Source organism: Chiloscyllium punctatum, chromosome 2, assembly GCF_047496795.1.
Source record: "Chiloscyllium punctatum isolate Juve2018m chromosome 2, sChiPun1.3, whole genome shotgun sequence".
NCBI lineage: Eukaryota > Metazoa > Chordata > Chondrichthyes > Orectolobiformes > Hemiscylliidae > Chiloscyllium > Chiloscyllium punctatum.
In genome coordinates this window covers 35,978,148-35,995,104 of record NC_092740.1, presented here as the reverse complement: position 1 = coordinate 35,995,104, position 16,957 = coordinate 35,978,148, and the positions used below count along the sequence as shown (strand labels likewise).

General features: G+C 41.2%; 1 protein-coding gene across 1 annotated transcript in view; it reads left to right on the top strand.

The window, feature by feature from the left end:
- Positions 1-16,957, top strand: part of LOC140492269 (interleukin-31 receptor subunit alpha) — a 132,317-nt gene that overhangs the window by 96,388 nt on the left and 18,972 nt on the right. Inside the window, exons 8-11 of the mRNA XM_072591216.1 lie at positions 4,047-4,167; positions 5,203-5,288; positions 11,463-11,682; positions 11,780-11,962. Coding sequence (XP_072447317.1) covers positions 4,047-4,167; positions 5,203-5,288; positions 11,463-11,682; positions 11,780-11,962 — 610 coding nt within the window. The remainder of the gene's footprint in view (positions 1-4,046; positions 4,168-5,202; positions 5,289-11,462; positions 11,683-11,779; positions 11,963-16,957) is intronic.

The following is a 16,957-nucleotide window of genomic DNA, read 5'->3' as shown; positions in this document are numbered from 1 at the left end:
TACATCTGCCTAAAAAAAAACAAGAAGTTAGGGTCTGGACTACCTTCTTAAAAAGTTTTGAGGGGGTCTGGCCTGGTCCATAACACAGTCCACTTTGGCCAGATCCTATCTTATAATCTTACAATTGGTGTTCAGAACCTTTATTTCCAGACTTTGCTTTGTCCTTATCCAGCATTACTTTAAATATGATGGATCATCAAAATGTTCCCCCCACTGACACATTTGCCACTTGCCCAGCTCAAATCCCTAAAATTATGTCTAGCCCCAACCTGTCTTGTAGGACTTTCTATGTGCTGTCTTCAAATATTCTCCTGGTTCTGCCCTCTCTAAGCCTTTTCCACTTTGTCTATCCCAGATAATACTGGGGAGGTTGAAATGCCCTATTATTATTACCCTATTATTTTTGCATTTATTTGAAATTTGCCCATACATCAATGTTTCTATCTCTCTCTATTTGGGAGTGTATTGTCCATCCCCAGCAAAGCAGTTGCCCCATTTTGTTTTTAAGTTCTATCCATATGGCCTCACCTGAGAAACCTCCCAAGGTAACATCCCTCTAACGTCAGTAATTGCTTCCTTGATCAATATTGCAGAGCACTTCCACTTTTACATCACCCTATCATCGCTGATAAAAATTCTATACCCAGAATATTGCCACTCCTGTCCCTCCCTCAATAATGTCTCCTATACAGCAATGATATCATATCCCCATGTGTTAATCCACACCGTCCCCTTATTTACCTTGTCTTAACTTGATTACATTTGCACTGCCTCTAGGCAGACTATGAGTATCACGTCCAACCAAACTATTACTTCATATTCCATCTCCCCTGTTAAATTAGTCTAAACGCAAACAAACCACACGAGCAAAACCTCCCGTGAGGATGTTGATCCCATTCCGGTTCAGGTGCAATCTTTTGGACTTGTACAGGTCCCATTTTCCCCAAGAATGAACCCAGTTATATAGGAATCTAAAGCCCCCATTCCTGCTCCAATGTTTCAGCCACACATTTATCTGTTCTGACTGCCTGTTCCTATACTCACTAACATGTGGCATCAGGACTAATCTAGAGATTACAACCTTTGAGGTCTTAATTCTTAATCTGATAACTAGCTCCTTAAATTCTTGCTGCAGAACCTGATCCCTTTATACCTGTGCAGTTGGCCAGAAAGTGACAGCTCTGGCTGCTCGCCCTCCGCTGTCAGAATACCCTGTAGCCGTTTACTGATATCCTTGACCCTGGCTCCAGGGAGACAGTGCATCATCCTGGAGTCATACCTGTTGCTGCTGAAGCACCCATCTGTCTGCCTCACTATTCAATCTCCTATTACTATTGTTCTCCCTCTCCTTCTGTTCCCATTTGTGTAACTGGGCTCTTACTACACTGTTCAAAGGAACAATCATTATCAGAACCTCCTATTATTGTTATCCGAGGGATTACCATTTACCAGAAACTGAACTGGACTAAACCATATAAATATTGTGGCTTCAAAAGCAGGTCAGGACTAGAAATCCTGCAGTGAGTAACCTACCTCCTTCCCAAAGTCTGTGCACCACAAGGCACAAGCCAGGAGTGTGATGGAATATACTCTACTTGCCTGGATGAGTGCAGCTGCAGCAGCATTCAAAAGGTTTGACACCATCCAGGACAAAGCAGCCTGTTTGATTAGCAGCACATCTATAAATGTCCACTCCCTCTCCTATTTAGGCTCAGTAGCAGCAGTCTGTACCATCTTCGCTGCAGGGAATTCACCAAAGATCCTTAGACTGCACCCTCCAAACCCAAGATCCCCCCCCCCCCCCGCCATTTCGAAGAGCAAGGGAGGCAAGTGCATGGAAACACCACCATCTGTAAGTTCCCTCTAGACCAATCACCATCCTAACTTGGAAATAAAGACTCAGCTAAAATCCTGAAATTTTCTTCCTTGTGCCCTTGTGAATCAACCTGCACATGGATTGCAACTATTCAACATGGCAGTTCATCACCACCTTCTCAATGGGATCAGGAATGGCAAGAAATGTTAGCAATGTCAACTTCCCATGAGTAACTTAAAGAGAACTGACCGATGTGGATTATATATTCTAACCACCTACAACAAGGTCGTAGCATGGACAGACCATGCTTGTGCAGGCAATAGTTTAGAATTTGACTAATTTGCTAAACTCATGAATTGTTTTGTTTATTACTGCTTTCCTTTTACATACCCCATTGCTAAAAGGACTTTCTGCTGCTATAATCATAGTTGTTATGTTTATATTCTCACATTTCTTTCTAAATTCATCATTTACAAATTACTCCCATTATCAGTGAGAAATTTCATTAGCGGTCCAAGTGGAGTCCCTATTAACTTTTCCATTACTTTATCCAGAATTATTTTCTCACCTTTACTCTGTATTATTGTCAACTGACAAAATTGGTTGCCAACTCTACAATATGTAAAATGCAAGTCTTTTTTATCCTGTACCTTTAAATCAAAAGGCACTATTTCATTGAACTCTTCCATGAAAGGCAGACTTACTAAAGGCGATGAGAGTGTCCATTGTTGATTTTAGGGGCTCATGATTGTAGTTTCCTAAAATAAGCAGCCAACGATTTGTAAAATTTTCTGCTAGTTTATTGAGGAGCAGCACTTTAAATATGATACTTGATTTAATTGGGGAAAGTATACAACCATGACAGTTCAGGGTGGGACACTGATATCAGAGGACAATCAGGATGTTGGCACAGACTGTAATAGTTTCATTTATGTTGTGGGGTTAATATCCTGCTCTCTAGCCAATGTTTAGGAAACTCTTCCCTGGGTCTTCCTCCTCCTCTCTGGTTCATCTTCCACCTGGAAAAGACAGCTCTCTGAGGACCACATGAGGAGAACTGCCAAATGAGAGCTGCCCAATGAGAAAACCCCCCAAAGACTCCTCAATGAGAAATCCCCTCTGCCCCAAGCACTTATCATTATATCACATTTCTATGGCATCAACGTGGATTTCACCAGTTTCCTCATTTCCCCTTCTCCCACCTCACCCCAGCTCCAGCCCTCCAGCTCAGCACTGCCCTCATGACCTGTCCTACCTGCCTATCTTCCTTTCCACCGATCCACTCCACCCTCCTCTCTGACCTATCACTTTCATCCCCACCCCCATTCGCCCATTGTACTCTTTGCTACCTTCCCCCACCCTCCTCTCTGACCTATCACCTCCATCCCCACCCCCATTCACCTATTGTACTCTATGCTACTTTCTCCCCACCCCACCTCCCTCTCATTTATCTCTCCACTCTACAGGCATTCTGTCTCTATTCCGATAAAAGGCTTTTGCCCGAAACATCGATTTTCCTGCTCCTTGGATGCTGCCTGACCTGCTGTGCTTTTCCAGCACCACTCTAATCTAGACTCACATTTCTAGGGGCAGCCTGTCGAAAGTTGCAATAAGTTCAAAACGTTAATAATTTGTATGACTTTTTATGCATATTCATGTCTACCTCTAACAAATCCAAAGAACACCTTCCCTCTTCCAAAGGTCAATGTAGCACTCACATAAGGCAGATGACCTCTCTTGTGGACATCATAGTCATAGAGTCATAGAAATGTATAGAATGGAAACAGACCCTTCAGTCCAACCCATCCATGCCGACCAGATAACCCAACCCAATCTAGTCCCACCTGCCAGCACCGGGCCCATATCCCTCCACACCCACATCTTCAAAAGGTTGAGATCCTGCCCCTCGCTGGTCTAAACTATGCTGGGTTTCACTCACCTGGGTCACCAAAATCAGACATGACTGGAGGGAGCTGTTGTTTTATCTGGATTTCTGCCTCCCCAAAACACATAAATGCAAAATGTGATCCACTCCTATTAGAATGGGATTTCTAATTTTCAGCTACCTCTGCAATTCCCTGCATGTGTCTATCATTGCAAACTCCCTTGTCTCTGTCTGGCAATGAGTAATCACTCAAATTGGAATCATATAAAAACCTATTAAAAAGATGCTATACTCATAGATTTTGCAGAAAGAATGCAAATAATAATTACATCTATGTTTCAAAAGGTTCATTTCCAACCTTCTGGAACTCTCCAAGGATTGGAACGACTGGCTGCTTACGAATTTCGGATGCGCTGCAAAATTAGACTTTGGAGTTCTTGGACTAAAATATACCATGTCCCTCCTGGTAAGTACTGTGCTATATTAACTAAAGCAAAACATACAACTCCCATTCAAGGCTATGGATGAGGTTTAGTTGAAATTTTGGAAACTGCGATTGATAGGAGTTTGTTAGGTAAGAGTGTCAGAGGTATAGTGAAAATGCACATAAATGGACTGTAAAATAGGTTGATGTGTTCACTATTTATTCTGGCAGCATAAACATTAAGGCCGTGTTATTACTGAGAACAAGTATGATAAGATATATTCGCAGAGCAACAGAAACGTGACATCTCAAGCACAAACTTTGCTATCGTCATGCTCATTGCAGTAGGTATTCAAGAAATAGCTAATATCTTCATAACAAGAATTTTATGTAGCATGGTGTTAAACTCTTTCATCAAAATTTCCTTTCAAGGTACACACATGCTTGAATATTAAGGCATTTCAAATGCTCATCAAGTATTTTCTCTTAAAGGTTGTGAGGTTCCCCACACACATTACCCTCCCAGCCAATGCATCCCATATTCCCACGACTTCCTGGATGAAAAAAATAATTCCTCCAATCTCCTCTAAACGGTCTACCTTTCATCTGAAAATTACGCCCCCTTGTTTTTAATCCCTCCATCTGAGGGGAACAGCTCCTTTCTATCCAAGCTATCCACACCCCTCATCATCTTACACTACTACAGAAGTGGGCCACCAAAATTCCAAAATTACAAAAACAGAACCGAGAAATATATATTGTCAAAAATTATTTTATAGTTCATGACAATATCAGTCAAAAGGTAAAACAAATACACCTTGACATGATTGAGAAGTTTAATAATTAATATTACTATTGATTATCGTTGTTAGAAACCTGAGAGTAATTGTCATTGGCAGCAGTTCACGAAAGAATCACCATCTGTGTCAAATGACATTGGGAAGATGCCCAAACAAAACATTTTCCTTACAAACAGAAGCCAGACTGAAAACTTTCTTGAGGAACACAGAAACCTCAAAATAAGTTACCTGCACAGAAAATGGTTGAAAAACAGCTATTGTTTCTGCTTTATTCCAGAGCTTATAGATAAGCCACAGGTTTATACACCCGTGACTGAACTAATGCAGGAACCTGGGAAACGCCGCTTTACAATACGGTGGGAGGTATGTACATTACCTTGAACGCCTCTGAACAGGCACTGACTCATTTATTGTATAACATTATCATGTCCTTGTTCTTTTTAGGTGTAGGTGATTGTAGTAATCCTAACTGTTAATGAGCTAAAATTTGAGTAATAATGGGAAATAAATTAATAGTGTATTCCAGAAAACTTTAATTAACAGACACGAAAAGAGAGTATTACAATCCCCATAGAGACCAAATGCCAGAGGTTTTCATCTTGGAGTAACATTTAAGACAGAGATGAGGAGGTATTTCTTCTCTCAGAGGGTAGTGAATCTATGGAATTCTTTAGCGTGGAAGGCTGTCATAGAATCATAGAGATGTACAGCATGGAAATAGACCCTTCGTTCCAACCTGTCCACGCTGACCAGATATCCCAACCCAATCTAGTCCCATCTGCCAGCACCCAGCCAATATCCCTCCAAACCCTTCCTATTCATATACCCTTCCAAATGCTTCTTAAATGTTGCAATTGTACCAGCCTCCACCACTTCCTCTGGCAACTCATTCCATACACGTACCACCCTCTGGGTGAAAAGGTGGCCCCTTAGGTCTCTTTTATATCTTTCCCCTCTCACCTAAACCTATCTCCTCTAGTTCTGAACTCCCCGACCCCAGGGAAAAGACTTTGCCTATTTACCCTATTCTTGCCCCTCATAATTTTGTCAACCTCTATAAGGTCACCCTCAGCCTCCAACGCTACATGGAAAACAGCCCCAGCCTGTTCAGCCTCTCCCTATAGCTCAAATCCTCCAACCCTGGCAACATTCTTGTAAATCTTTCCTGAACTCTTTCAAGTTTCACAACATCTTTTCAATAGGAAGGAGACCAGAATTGCACACAACATTCCAACAGTGGCCGAACCAATGTCCTGTACAGCCACAACATGACCTCAATACTCTGACCATTAAAGAAAGCATACCAAACACCTTCTTCACTATCCTATCTACTTGCAACTCCACTTTCAAGGAGCTATGAACCTGCACTCCAAAATCTCTTTGTTCAGCAACACTCCCTAGGACCTTACCTGTATGAGTCCTGCTAAGATTTGCTTTCCCAAAATGCAGCACTTTGCATCTATCTGAATTAAATTCCATCTGCCACTTCTCAGCCCATTGGCCCATCTGGTCAAGATACCTGTTGTAATCTGAGGTAACCCTCTTCACTGTCCACTACACCTCCAATTTTGGTGTTGTCTGCAAACTTACTAACTGTACCTCTTATGCTGTACATTACACTTCCAATTTTGGTATCATCTACAAACATATTAACTGTACCTCCTATGTTCATATTCAAATCATTTATGTAAATGACAAAACGTGGAGGACCCCGCACTGATCCTTGTGGCACTCCACTGGTCACAGGCCTCCAGTCTGAAAAACAACCCTCTACCCCCACCCTCTGTCTCCTACCTTTGAGCCAGTTCTGTATCCAAATGGCTAGTTCTCTCTGTACTCCAGGAGATCTCACCTTGCTAATCAGTCTCCCATGGGGAACCTTGTCGAATGCCTTACTGAAGTCCATATAGACCATGTCTACTGCTCTGCCCTCATCATTGCTCTTTGTTACTTCTTCAAAAAACTCAATCAAGTTTGTGAGACATGATTTCCCACGCACAAAGCCATGTTGACTATCCTTAATCAGTCCTTGTCAAGGTTAGGCATTAAGTATATTCAAGGCTGAGATAGACAGATTTTTAATCAGTAAGGGCTGATTGGCCTGCTCCTGTTCTTACCTTCCAATTACCTTAAACACTGATCCAAGTATTGAAATATACTACTGTTACATTTAATAAACATGTATTCTGTGCTCAGTATTTCACTATACACATTACTACATTTGTAATGATTGAAGTTAATAACTTTTACACAAATAGAAATATACCTTTAAAACTGAGATAACTTTTAAAGGAAACTAGTACACACTGTATTTGTTGCCTCTGGATATTAGGCATTGAGCCTTGGATATAGACTTTGTTTAAAGGTCTGTAGACTAATCTGTATTGCCACAATAAGAGATTTCTGTTAGAGTCATAGAGTCATACATCAAAGAAACAAGCCCTTTGGCCCACCATGTCCATGCCGACCAACAAACGCTGGTCTACACTAATCCTATTTCCATTCACTTGGTCCATAGCCTACTCTGCCCTGGTGTTTTAAGAAATTATCCAGATGGTTCCTAAATGTTGCAAGAGTATCAGTCTCCACCACCCTCTCAGGCAGCACATTAATATATCTACCCATCCTCTGGGTGAAAAATCTTTCCTCAAATCTCTAAACCATCTGCTCCTCACCTTAAACGTATGTCCTCTGGTTGTAGATAATCTGCCTGGGAAAGAGATTCTCACAATCTCTTATGTCTGTGCCTCTTATAATTTTGTATACCTTATGCAGATCCGCCCTCAGTCTCTTCTGGGTCCAAGGAAAACAAACCCAGTCTATCCAAACCCTCCTCATAACTGAGACATTTCATTCCGGGCAACATTGTCATGAATCTTCTGCACTTTCTCCAGCGTAATCATGTCCTTCTGAAAGTGTGGCAAAAAGAACTATAAACAGTATTCCATCTGTGGGCTAACCAATGTTTTTTAAAATTGTAACATGACTTCCTTGCTCTCATACTTTATGTCCTGGCTAATGAAGGCATGTATTCTTCACCACCCTGCCTACTTGAGCTGGCATTTTCAAGGATCTATAAACTTGTACACCAAAGTCCCTTTGTTCCTCAACACTACCATTACTGTGTATTAACTACCCTTATAAGACCTCCTAACATGCATCACCTCGTACTTACTGAGATTAAATTCCACCAGCCATTACTCTGCCCAATTTACCAGCTGATCTACAGCAGAGTATAGACTGAGACCAGCCCCCTCACTATCAACAAAATCAACAATTTTTTGTGTCATTTGCAAACTTACTAATTATACCTCCTTAGAGTCATAGAGATATACAGCATGGAAACAGACCCTTCGGTCCAACCCGTCCATGCCGACCAGATATCCCAACCCAATCTAGTCTCACCTGTCAGCACTCAGTCCATATCCCTCCAAACCCTTCCTATTCATATAACCATCCAAATGCCTCTTAGATGGTGCAACTGAACCAGCCTCCACTACTTCCTCTGGCAGCTCATTCCACTCCACTGGTCACAGGCCTCCAGTCTGAAAAACAACCCTCCACCACCACCCTCTGTCTTCTACCTTTGAGCTAGTTCTGTATCCAAATGGCTCGTTCTCCCTGTATTCCATGAGATCTAACCTTGCTAACCAGTCTCCCATGGGGAACCTTGGCAAACGTCTTACTGAAGTCCATATAGATCACATCTACTGCTCTTCCCTCATCAATCTTCATTGTTACTTCTTCAAAAAACTCAATCAAGTTTGTGAGACATGATTTCCCACGCACAAAGCCATGTTGACTATCCCTAATCAGTCCTTGCCTTTCCAAATACATGTACATCCTGTCCCTCAGGATTCCCTCCAACAACTTGCCCACCACCGAGATCAGGCACACCGGTCTATAGTTCCCTGGCTTGTCTTTACCACCCTTCTTAAACAGTGGCACCATGTTTGCCAACCTCCAGTCTTCCGGCACCTCACCTGTGACTATCGATGATACAAATATCTCAGCAAGAGGCCCAGCAATCACTTCTCTAGCTTCCCACAGAGTTCTTGGGTACACCTGTTGAGGTCCTGGGGATTTATCTACCTTTAACCATTTCAAGACATCCAGCAGTGCCTCCTCTGTAATCTGGACATTTTGCAAGATGTCACCATCTATTTCCCTACAGTCTATATCTTCCATATCCTTTTCCACAGTAAATACTGATGCAAAATATTCATTTAGTATCTCCCCCATTTTCTGTGGCTCCACACAAAGGCTGCCTTGCTGATCTTTGAGGGGCCCTATTCTCTCCCTAGTTACCCTTTGTCCTTAATATATTTGTAAAACCCTTTGGATTCTCCTTAATTCTATTTGCCAAAGCTATCTCATGTCCCCTTTTTGCCCTCCTGATTTCCCTCTTAAGTATACTCCTACTTTCTTTATACTCTTCCAAGGATTCACTCGATCTATCCTGTCTATACCTGACATATGCTTCCTTCTTTTTCTTAACCAAACCCTCAATTTCTTTAGTCATCCAGCATTCTTTATACCTACTAGGCTTTCCTTTCACCCTGACAGGAATATACTTTCTCTGGATTCTTGTTATCTCATTTCTGAAGGCTTCCTATTTTCCAGCTGTCTGTTTACCTGCAAACATCTGCTTCCAATCAGCTTTTTAACATTCTTGTCTAATGCCGTCAAAATTGGCTTTCTCCAGTTTAGAACTTCAACTTTTAGATCTGGTTTCATTCACATCCAAGTCATTAATGTACATAGCAATAATAAGGGTCCCAGCACTGAACCTTGTGGTAGACTGCTGGTCACAGACTTCCATTTATAAATGTAACCCTCCAATATCACCCTTTGCCTCCTATTTACAAACCAATTTTCGATCAAGTTTGCCAACTTGCCTTGGATCCCACAGGCTCTTATCTTTTAGACCATCCTTCTATGTGGGAACTTGTCAAAGGCTTTACTGAAGTCCATGTAAACTACGTCAACTGCACTACCCACATCAATATGTTTAGTCACCTTCTCAAGAAACTCAATTCAATTAGTTGGACAGGATCTCCCTCTCATAAATTCATGCTGATGATTCCTGATTAATCCCTGCCCTTTCAAGTATTGATTAATCCTTTCCTTTTGAACTTTTTCCAATAATTTCCCTACCATTGACATCAGACTAATTGTAATTACTGGACCGATCACTGCTGTCCTTCTTGAACAAAGGAACCCCACTGGCAATCCTCCAGTCATTTGACACATCACCAGTGGCCATCAAAACATTAAATATCTCTACCAGGGCCCCACTAATCTCCTCCCTTACCTCCCACTGCAGCCTAGGATACGTCTAATCAGGCTCAGGAGATTTATGCATCTGTATGCCCACTAAAACATCTAATATTTCCTCCTTATTAATCTCAACATGTTCTAGAATGTTACCATCCCAAGTGGAATCCCCAGTTACAATGTCTTTCTCCTTTGTGAATACAGATGAGACGTATTCATTTAAGACCTCACCTATGTTCTCTGGCTCCTTTGATTTCTAATAGGTCCCACTATTTCCCCAGTAATCTTCTTACTCTAAATATACTTATAAAACACCTTGATCTTACCTGCCACATATTTTGTGGCCCTTCTTTGCTCACCTAATTTCCTTTTTAAGCAACTCTTACACTTTATACTTTTGATGGCCTCCCCTGTTTTTAATGTCGAGAGTGTGATGCTAGGAAAGCACCGCAGGTCAGGCAGCTGAATTCCTGACAAAAGGCCTATGCCCAAAACATTGATTCTCCTGCTCCTTGGATACTCCCTGACCTGCTGTGCTTTTCCAGTGACACACATCTCTCACATCCACGATCCCTTGTCTTGCCCTTGCCCTTCACTCATGTAGGAACATGCTGGTCCTGAATTCTCACTAAAATGCTTTTAAACGACTCGCACTTTCCAAATGTCGCTGTCCCAGTCTATGTTGTCTCATGATATTGAAATGGACCTTCCCCAGCTTAGACAATTCTGCACTATCCTTATCCCCTTGCATAATGACTTTGAAACTTACAGAGGGGTAGTCACTATCCCCAAAATGCTCGCCCACTGAAGCTTAACCGGCTTCATTTCCTAGGATTAGGTCTAGCACTGCACTGTCTCTGGTAGGACTATCTACGCACGGGAACAAAAAGCTCTCCTGGATGCACGTTAAACATTCTACCCCATTTAATCAGTTCAGACTAACACAATCGCAATTAATGTGAGCAAAGTTGTGAAATCCCCTACAACTATTCCCCTGCTCCTCTATCTCCCACTGACTGTTGTGAGGCCTGTTTATAATCCCATCAAAGTAGGCCACCTTTTTTTTATTGTTAAGCTCTGCCCAGATGGCTTCATTTGAAGATCTTTCTAGGATGCCCTCCCTCATTACTGCAGCGATAGTTTCCTTTATCAATAATATAATGCCCCCATTCCACATTCTTTTCACCCTAGGCTAACTTAAGATGTGAAGCTGTTCAAGCAACTCCTGTCAATTATTTTTCATAGAGTGTATTCTTTCAGAATGCAGCTACAGCCAACAGTACAATTGTGCAAGGATACAATATTACAATTGAAAGGATACCCACAAACCAAAGTTATGACATCCAATCAATTGAAACATTCAGCAAAGAATGTGTCTTCATCCTTTCACAAGCATTTTTCAAATTCCGAGTGCTTGCCTACAATTCAGCCAGTTTCTCACCTGCAAATGAAATCATTCTCCCATCTTTTAATCAAATGAGTAAGTATCATCTAAGATATATTTAATTCATCTTGTTGTGAAAGTTACTTACTGCATGATTTTTGGACCTTAAGTGTAATACTTCAACTTAATGCAGGTCTAAACAACAGGATTAATGCCACTCCCCAAGGGAACAACAGCATTTTAATTAGCTGGAACTCGGATGTGAACAGGCAGACGAGAGTTTACATTATTGACTGGGGTCCTGTCATTGGGAATAAGGCCCACATTCAATCGTCAAAAAGAATAAAAAAGAATCATCTCAATTTCACTTTGAAAGGTGAGTTTGCTCTTTCCAGTCTTACAATTTATTTAAAAATACAGTGTCCATTTTGGAAGCAGAAGGGCTTAACTTACATCCAGATATTAATGTGGATTCAATTTTTGTTTTGCTATTGGTATGTCTGTACTCATCTAAGCTGAAGGTAATGGTGGCAGGAAATTGAACTTCATGATGTGCAACAGAAAGAAACAAAGTTCTTGTCAATTGAAAGAGATGTCAGACAGTTTGGTGCAATGCAGTGCTCAGGACATGTGACTCAATCTCAAAGAATTCTATATTTCTGTAATTCTGAATAGGACCTTTATCACATGAGGTTCTCCCAGTGCAATGAAGGTACATGAAGCAAGCAGGCAGCATAGAGTAACAAAGCTTAACATCTTGGGCTAATGACAACAGAATCTAGATTAGAATTGATAAGCTCAATTTATTTCGCAGCCTTACCACAGAAGCAAACAGCCAGCTTTGTGTTTGAAGTGAATCAAAATCTCTGAGTATTCTTTCTTCCTAGAATAACCCATGATCTGAATAACTGAGTAATATATTCCAAAGAACTGAGAATCACAGAATGAGAATTACAGAACAGAGGAGGCAATTCACCTCCTTGTGTTTGCACTAGCTCTCCAAGTGAGCATCCTAGTTTCTCATCACTGGAACTAGTCTTACAAACGTCTCCTGCACGCTACCCAGTGCACTCACACTCTTTTTAAAACGTGGTGTCTAGAACCGTATGCTAAATTCCAGCGGAAGTCTAACTAGTGTCTTCTACAAGATCAGCATAACGTCCTTGCTTTCATACCCTATACCCCTATTAACTTGCTGTTTTGACCTGTCCTTCTGCTCTTCTATCTCATTAAATTTGCACCCTTCATCTTCTCTTGTCCCTCCATGATCTTCCTACTAAAATGAATCACTTTATATTTCTTAGCATTGAACCTCAACTGACATCAACTTGTCTATTTCCTTTGAAGTTTGATGCTATCCACCTCACATTTCACAATGATTCTAAGATTTCTTATCATCCATAAATTTTGAAAATGTGCGTGCTGCATCAAGATCTAAGTCATTGACATATATCAGAATGTACAAAGGTCAGAACACTTCCCCAGCCCAAACATTACTCTCAGCCCATTTCACACCATGTTGCCACTTTTATTTCATGAACATTACAATACCTCTGTCGGTGCAGCACTGTCTCAGTACTGAACAAGTTCATCAATTTACATTTTACTACATAAGTCCCTGGTGTGAGATTTGAACCTACAACCTCATTACTCAGAATTATGCTACCAACTGAGCTGTGGCTAACATGTTGGAACAGTATAAATCATGTGTCATCACTTTCTAACGCAGGAGAGCATGGGAACAATGTATTTTCAGAATGCACACAATATATAAAAAATTTTTTAAATCCCCAGACTTACATGAGAGTTGGTGGGAGCCAGGGAGGAGCTGATGTGAAACTGAAAGGGTTCAGAAAAGATTTACAAGGAGGTTGCCAGCGTTGGAGGATTTGAGCTATAGGGAGAGGTTGAACAGGCTGGGGTTGTTTTCCCTGGAGCGTCGGAGGCTGAGGGGTGACCTTATAAAGGTTTACAAAATTATGAGGGGCATGGATAGGATAAATGGGCAAAGTATTTTCCCTGAGATGGGGAGTCCAGAACTAGAGAGCATAGGTTTAGGGTGAGAGGGTGGTACGTGTATGGAATGAGCTGCCAGAGGAAGTGGTGGAGGCTGGTACAATTACAGCATCTAAGAGGCATTTGGATGGGTATATGAATAGGAATGGTTTGGAGGGATATGGGTCAGGTGCTGGCAGATGGGACTAGATTGGGTTGGGATATCTGTTTGGCATAGATGAGTTGGACAGAAGGTTCTGTTTCCACGCTGTACATCTCCATGTCTCTATGACTCTCCTCTGAATGGAATGGAAGACATCTCAAGAAATTCACTGTTGTGGTGAAAAATATTTAGACTGGGGGCATTTTAAGAGTCTTGTAACTATTAGATTATGAAGAGAGTTACAAGGAGAGGCTGGATAGGCTGGGATGTTTTTCACAGGAGCATAGGAGGTTGAGGGGTGATCTTATAGAGGTTTATAAAATCATGAGGGGCATGAATAAGATGAATGGTGGGTGTCATTTCCCAAGGGCAGGGGGTTTCAAGACTAGGGGTGTATTTTTAAGGTGAGAGGAGCAAGATTTTAAAAAGACACTCAGAGGCATTTTTTAACGCAGAGTTTGGTTGGATTGTGAAATGGACTTCCAGAAGAAGGAATGAATGCTGGTACAGTTACAATGTTTAAAAGACATTTGGATAAGTACATGAAAAAGAAATGTTTGGAGGGATACGGGCCAAGTGCAGGCAGGTGGGAGGATTTTAGTTTGGGATTATGGCCAGCATTGACTGGTTTGATCAAAAAGTCTCTTGCCGTGCGGTATGACTCTATGACTATTAAAAGGAAGTGGTCAGTGGAGCCCTCCCAGAATGAGAAACAGGAGCAAATGGTGACACTTTACAAAAGAGTGCCAAAGCGATCAAGCAGACCAGTTTTACTTCAGTTTAATCTAAGATAATGGAGCTGATTATCATGAATAAATTCAAAGATTGAAGATTCAAATATTGCACAGTGGTAACATTGTAAACAGCAGTCAAATCAATTTGGAAAGGTGGATCTTATTCGTCTAACCCCTTGAATTTCTTTGAAGAACTGGCAAGTCACGTGAACTTGATATTTCCAAACACAGAGGAGCAGCAGTTGATCAAGCTGATACAGTGCTGCATTGTACAGCCAGAATATGGTAAATCAGGTTCAAACTGTAAAGGATAATTCGTTATTACTGTCTTGCTATGGTCATAAATACATAGAAGCGCTCTGATGCTGTGAAATGGAAGCCAAGAATCATGGTAGTAAACTTAAATGTGAATAATGTTCAGATTTTAAATGTCAGCTTGGAATAGCTAGAGTTCACACGAGGAAGTGTTAATCTGCCATTTCAGAAGAATAGGAATAAGTCATCTCCATATGGAATGCCTGGCACAAAGCACATTATCACTAAGACAATTTATTTTTGCCTCTGTTGTATCATCTGACTCTGCTCCTGCCACATCCCGCCCACTACAGACTTAATTATTCCAAAGCACTCCTAGCCCACTCCCAGGCTCTCTCCCCCAGACGTTTGAGCGAGGTTTAAATGAAGCGTCTTCACTGGAGAGCCTCATAATGCCCTCCTGAACAATTTAAAGCGTGTTAAGCCACCATTAATTGGTTCTAAGCACACACTCTGCCATTAGAAATCCAGTTCAGGCAAATCCACTATTAGTGACTGTTCCCTATACAGTGTAGGGTCTGAATCCCCATTAATCTTGACTTCAAGGCTGCAACCCAAAAGACAAAATCTTGCTGCTCGTGTTAACGGTCAAAGTTATAGATTCATAGAATTTTACACTACAGAAGGAGGCCATTTGACACATCGTGTCTGTACTGGCTCTCAGAAGAGCTACCCAGATAGTCCCATTCTCCAGTCCAATCTCTATAGCCCTCTAAATAAATCACTTTCAAATATATCTCCCCCAGCTCTCTTTTGAAACCTTGTGTAGAAACTGTCTCCACCATTCTCCCAGGCAGCACATTCCAAATCCTAACAACTCTGAGTAAAGAAGTTTCTCCTCATGTCATTCCTAGCTCTCTTGCTGACAATCTTGAAATTGTGATGAATAGTTACTGACATACCAACTAGTGGAAACAAAAAGTCCTTCTTTAACCTATCAAATAAGGTCACCTCTTAGTCTTCTCTGCTCCAAGGATAATAAGCCCAATTTCTCTCATTTTTACTAGTATCTAAAATCCCTCATTCCTGGTATAATTCTAGTATATACCTCTACACTCTCTCCATGGCTTTAAGATTCTACCTTAAATAATATGCCCAAAACAGAACGTAATATTCCAAACGTCGTCTGACCAATGATTTGTGGAGGAGTAGCATCACTTCCTTACTTTTATACTCTGTGCCTCTATTTATAAACCCAAGGATTCTACATGTTCTCTTAGCAGCAGATAGCGAATAGAGGGATATGGGCCACTTGGAGGCAATAGGTTTTTAGTTTAGGAAAGGCATCATGCATTGGCACAAGCTGGGTGGGCCAAAGGGCCTGTCCCTTACTGAATTGATCTTTGATGTTAACTCACCTGGCCACATTCAGTGAATCATGTGCATGAACTCTGAGGTCCCTCTGATCCTATACACCCCTCAAAGTTGTACCATATTGTCCTTCCATGTTTCTTCTGCCAAAATTCATACATCTCTAGTTCAGAGGATAGATCACAGCAACCTTCCTCAAAAGCCATTCATAGTGAAAAAGCAAAGATGAAAAATTATTTCAAATTAAATTAGAAAAGTGGATGTGATGATAAAACTTGATACTGGAAAAGGGCAAATGTACGATTGATAATAGGACATTAGTTTGCACATCAAGGGTGAATGTTATAAGTGGAAATATTAGTGGGGCTTTCTTTCCCTCGTACTTTGGAGGTAGTTTCACGATTCCTTTGTGTTGATATGAACCTCCCAAAGTTCTGATGGCCTAAACTTTTTCAATTCTTCTAACTCAAAGACTTAAACAGAAGCTGTCCTGACTTGGAAACTTCTAAAACAAACAACACTTTTGACTGGTTGCTGGAACACGATTCTCTTTTTCATGAGGAATTTTTCTCCCTTCTTAACTGAAGTCCTGGTCACCACGTGCTGCTGGAGATCCCATTGCACCACAATTCAGGCAGGAGATCCATAGTCAACCATGAGGGACCAAAAAATCTTGCATTTAGACAAGGACTTCCATGACCTCTAGATGTTCCAGCACACTTTGCAGTCAATGAAGTACATTTCTGAATTGGAGTCATTATCATAATGTAGGCAAGACAACAACCAGTTTCCATAGAGCAAGGTCCCATAGTTTGTAAGATCAATGAATGTGCAATCTGTTCGAGCACCATTA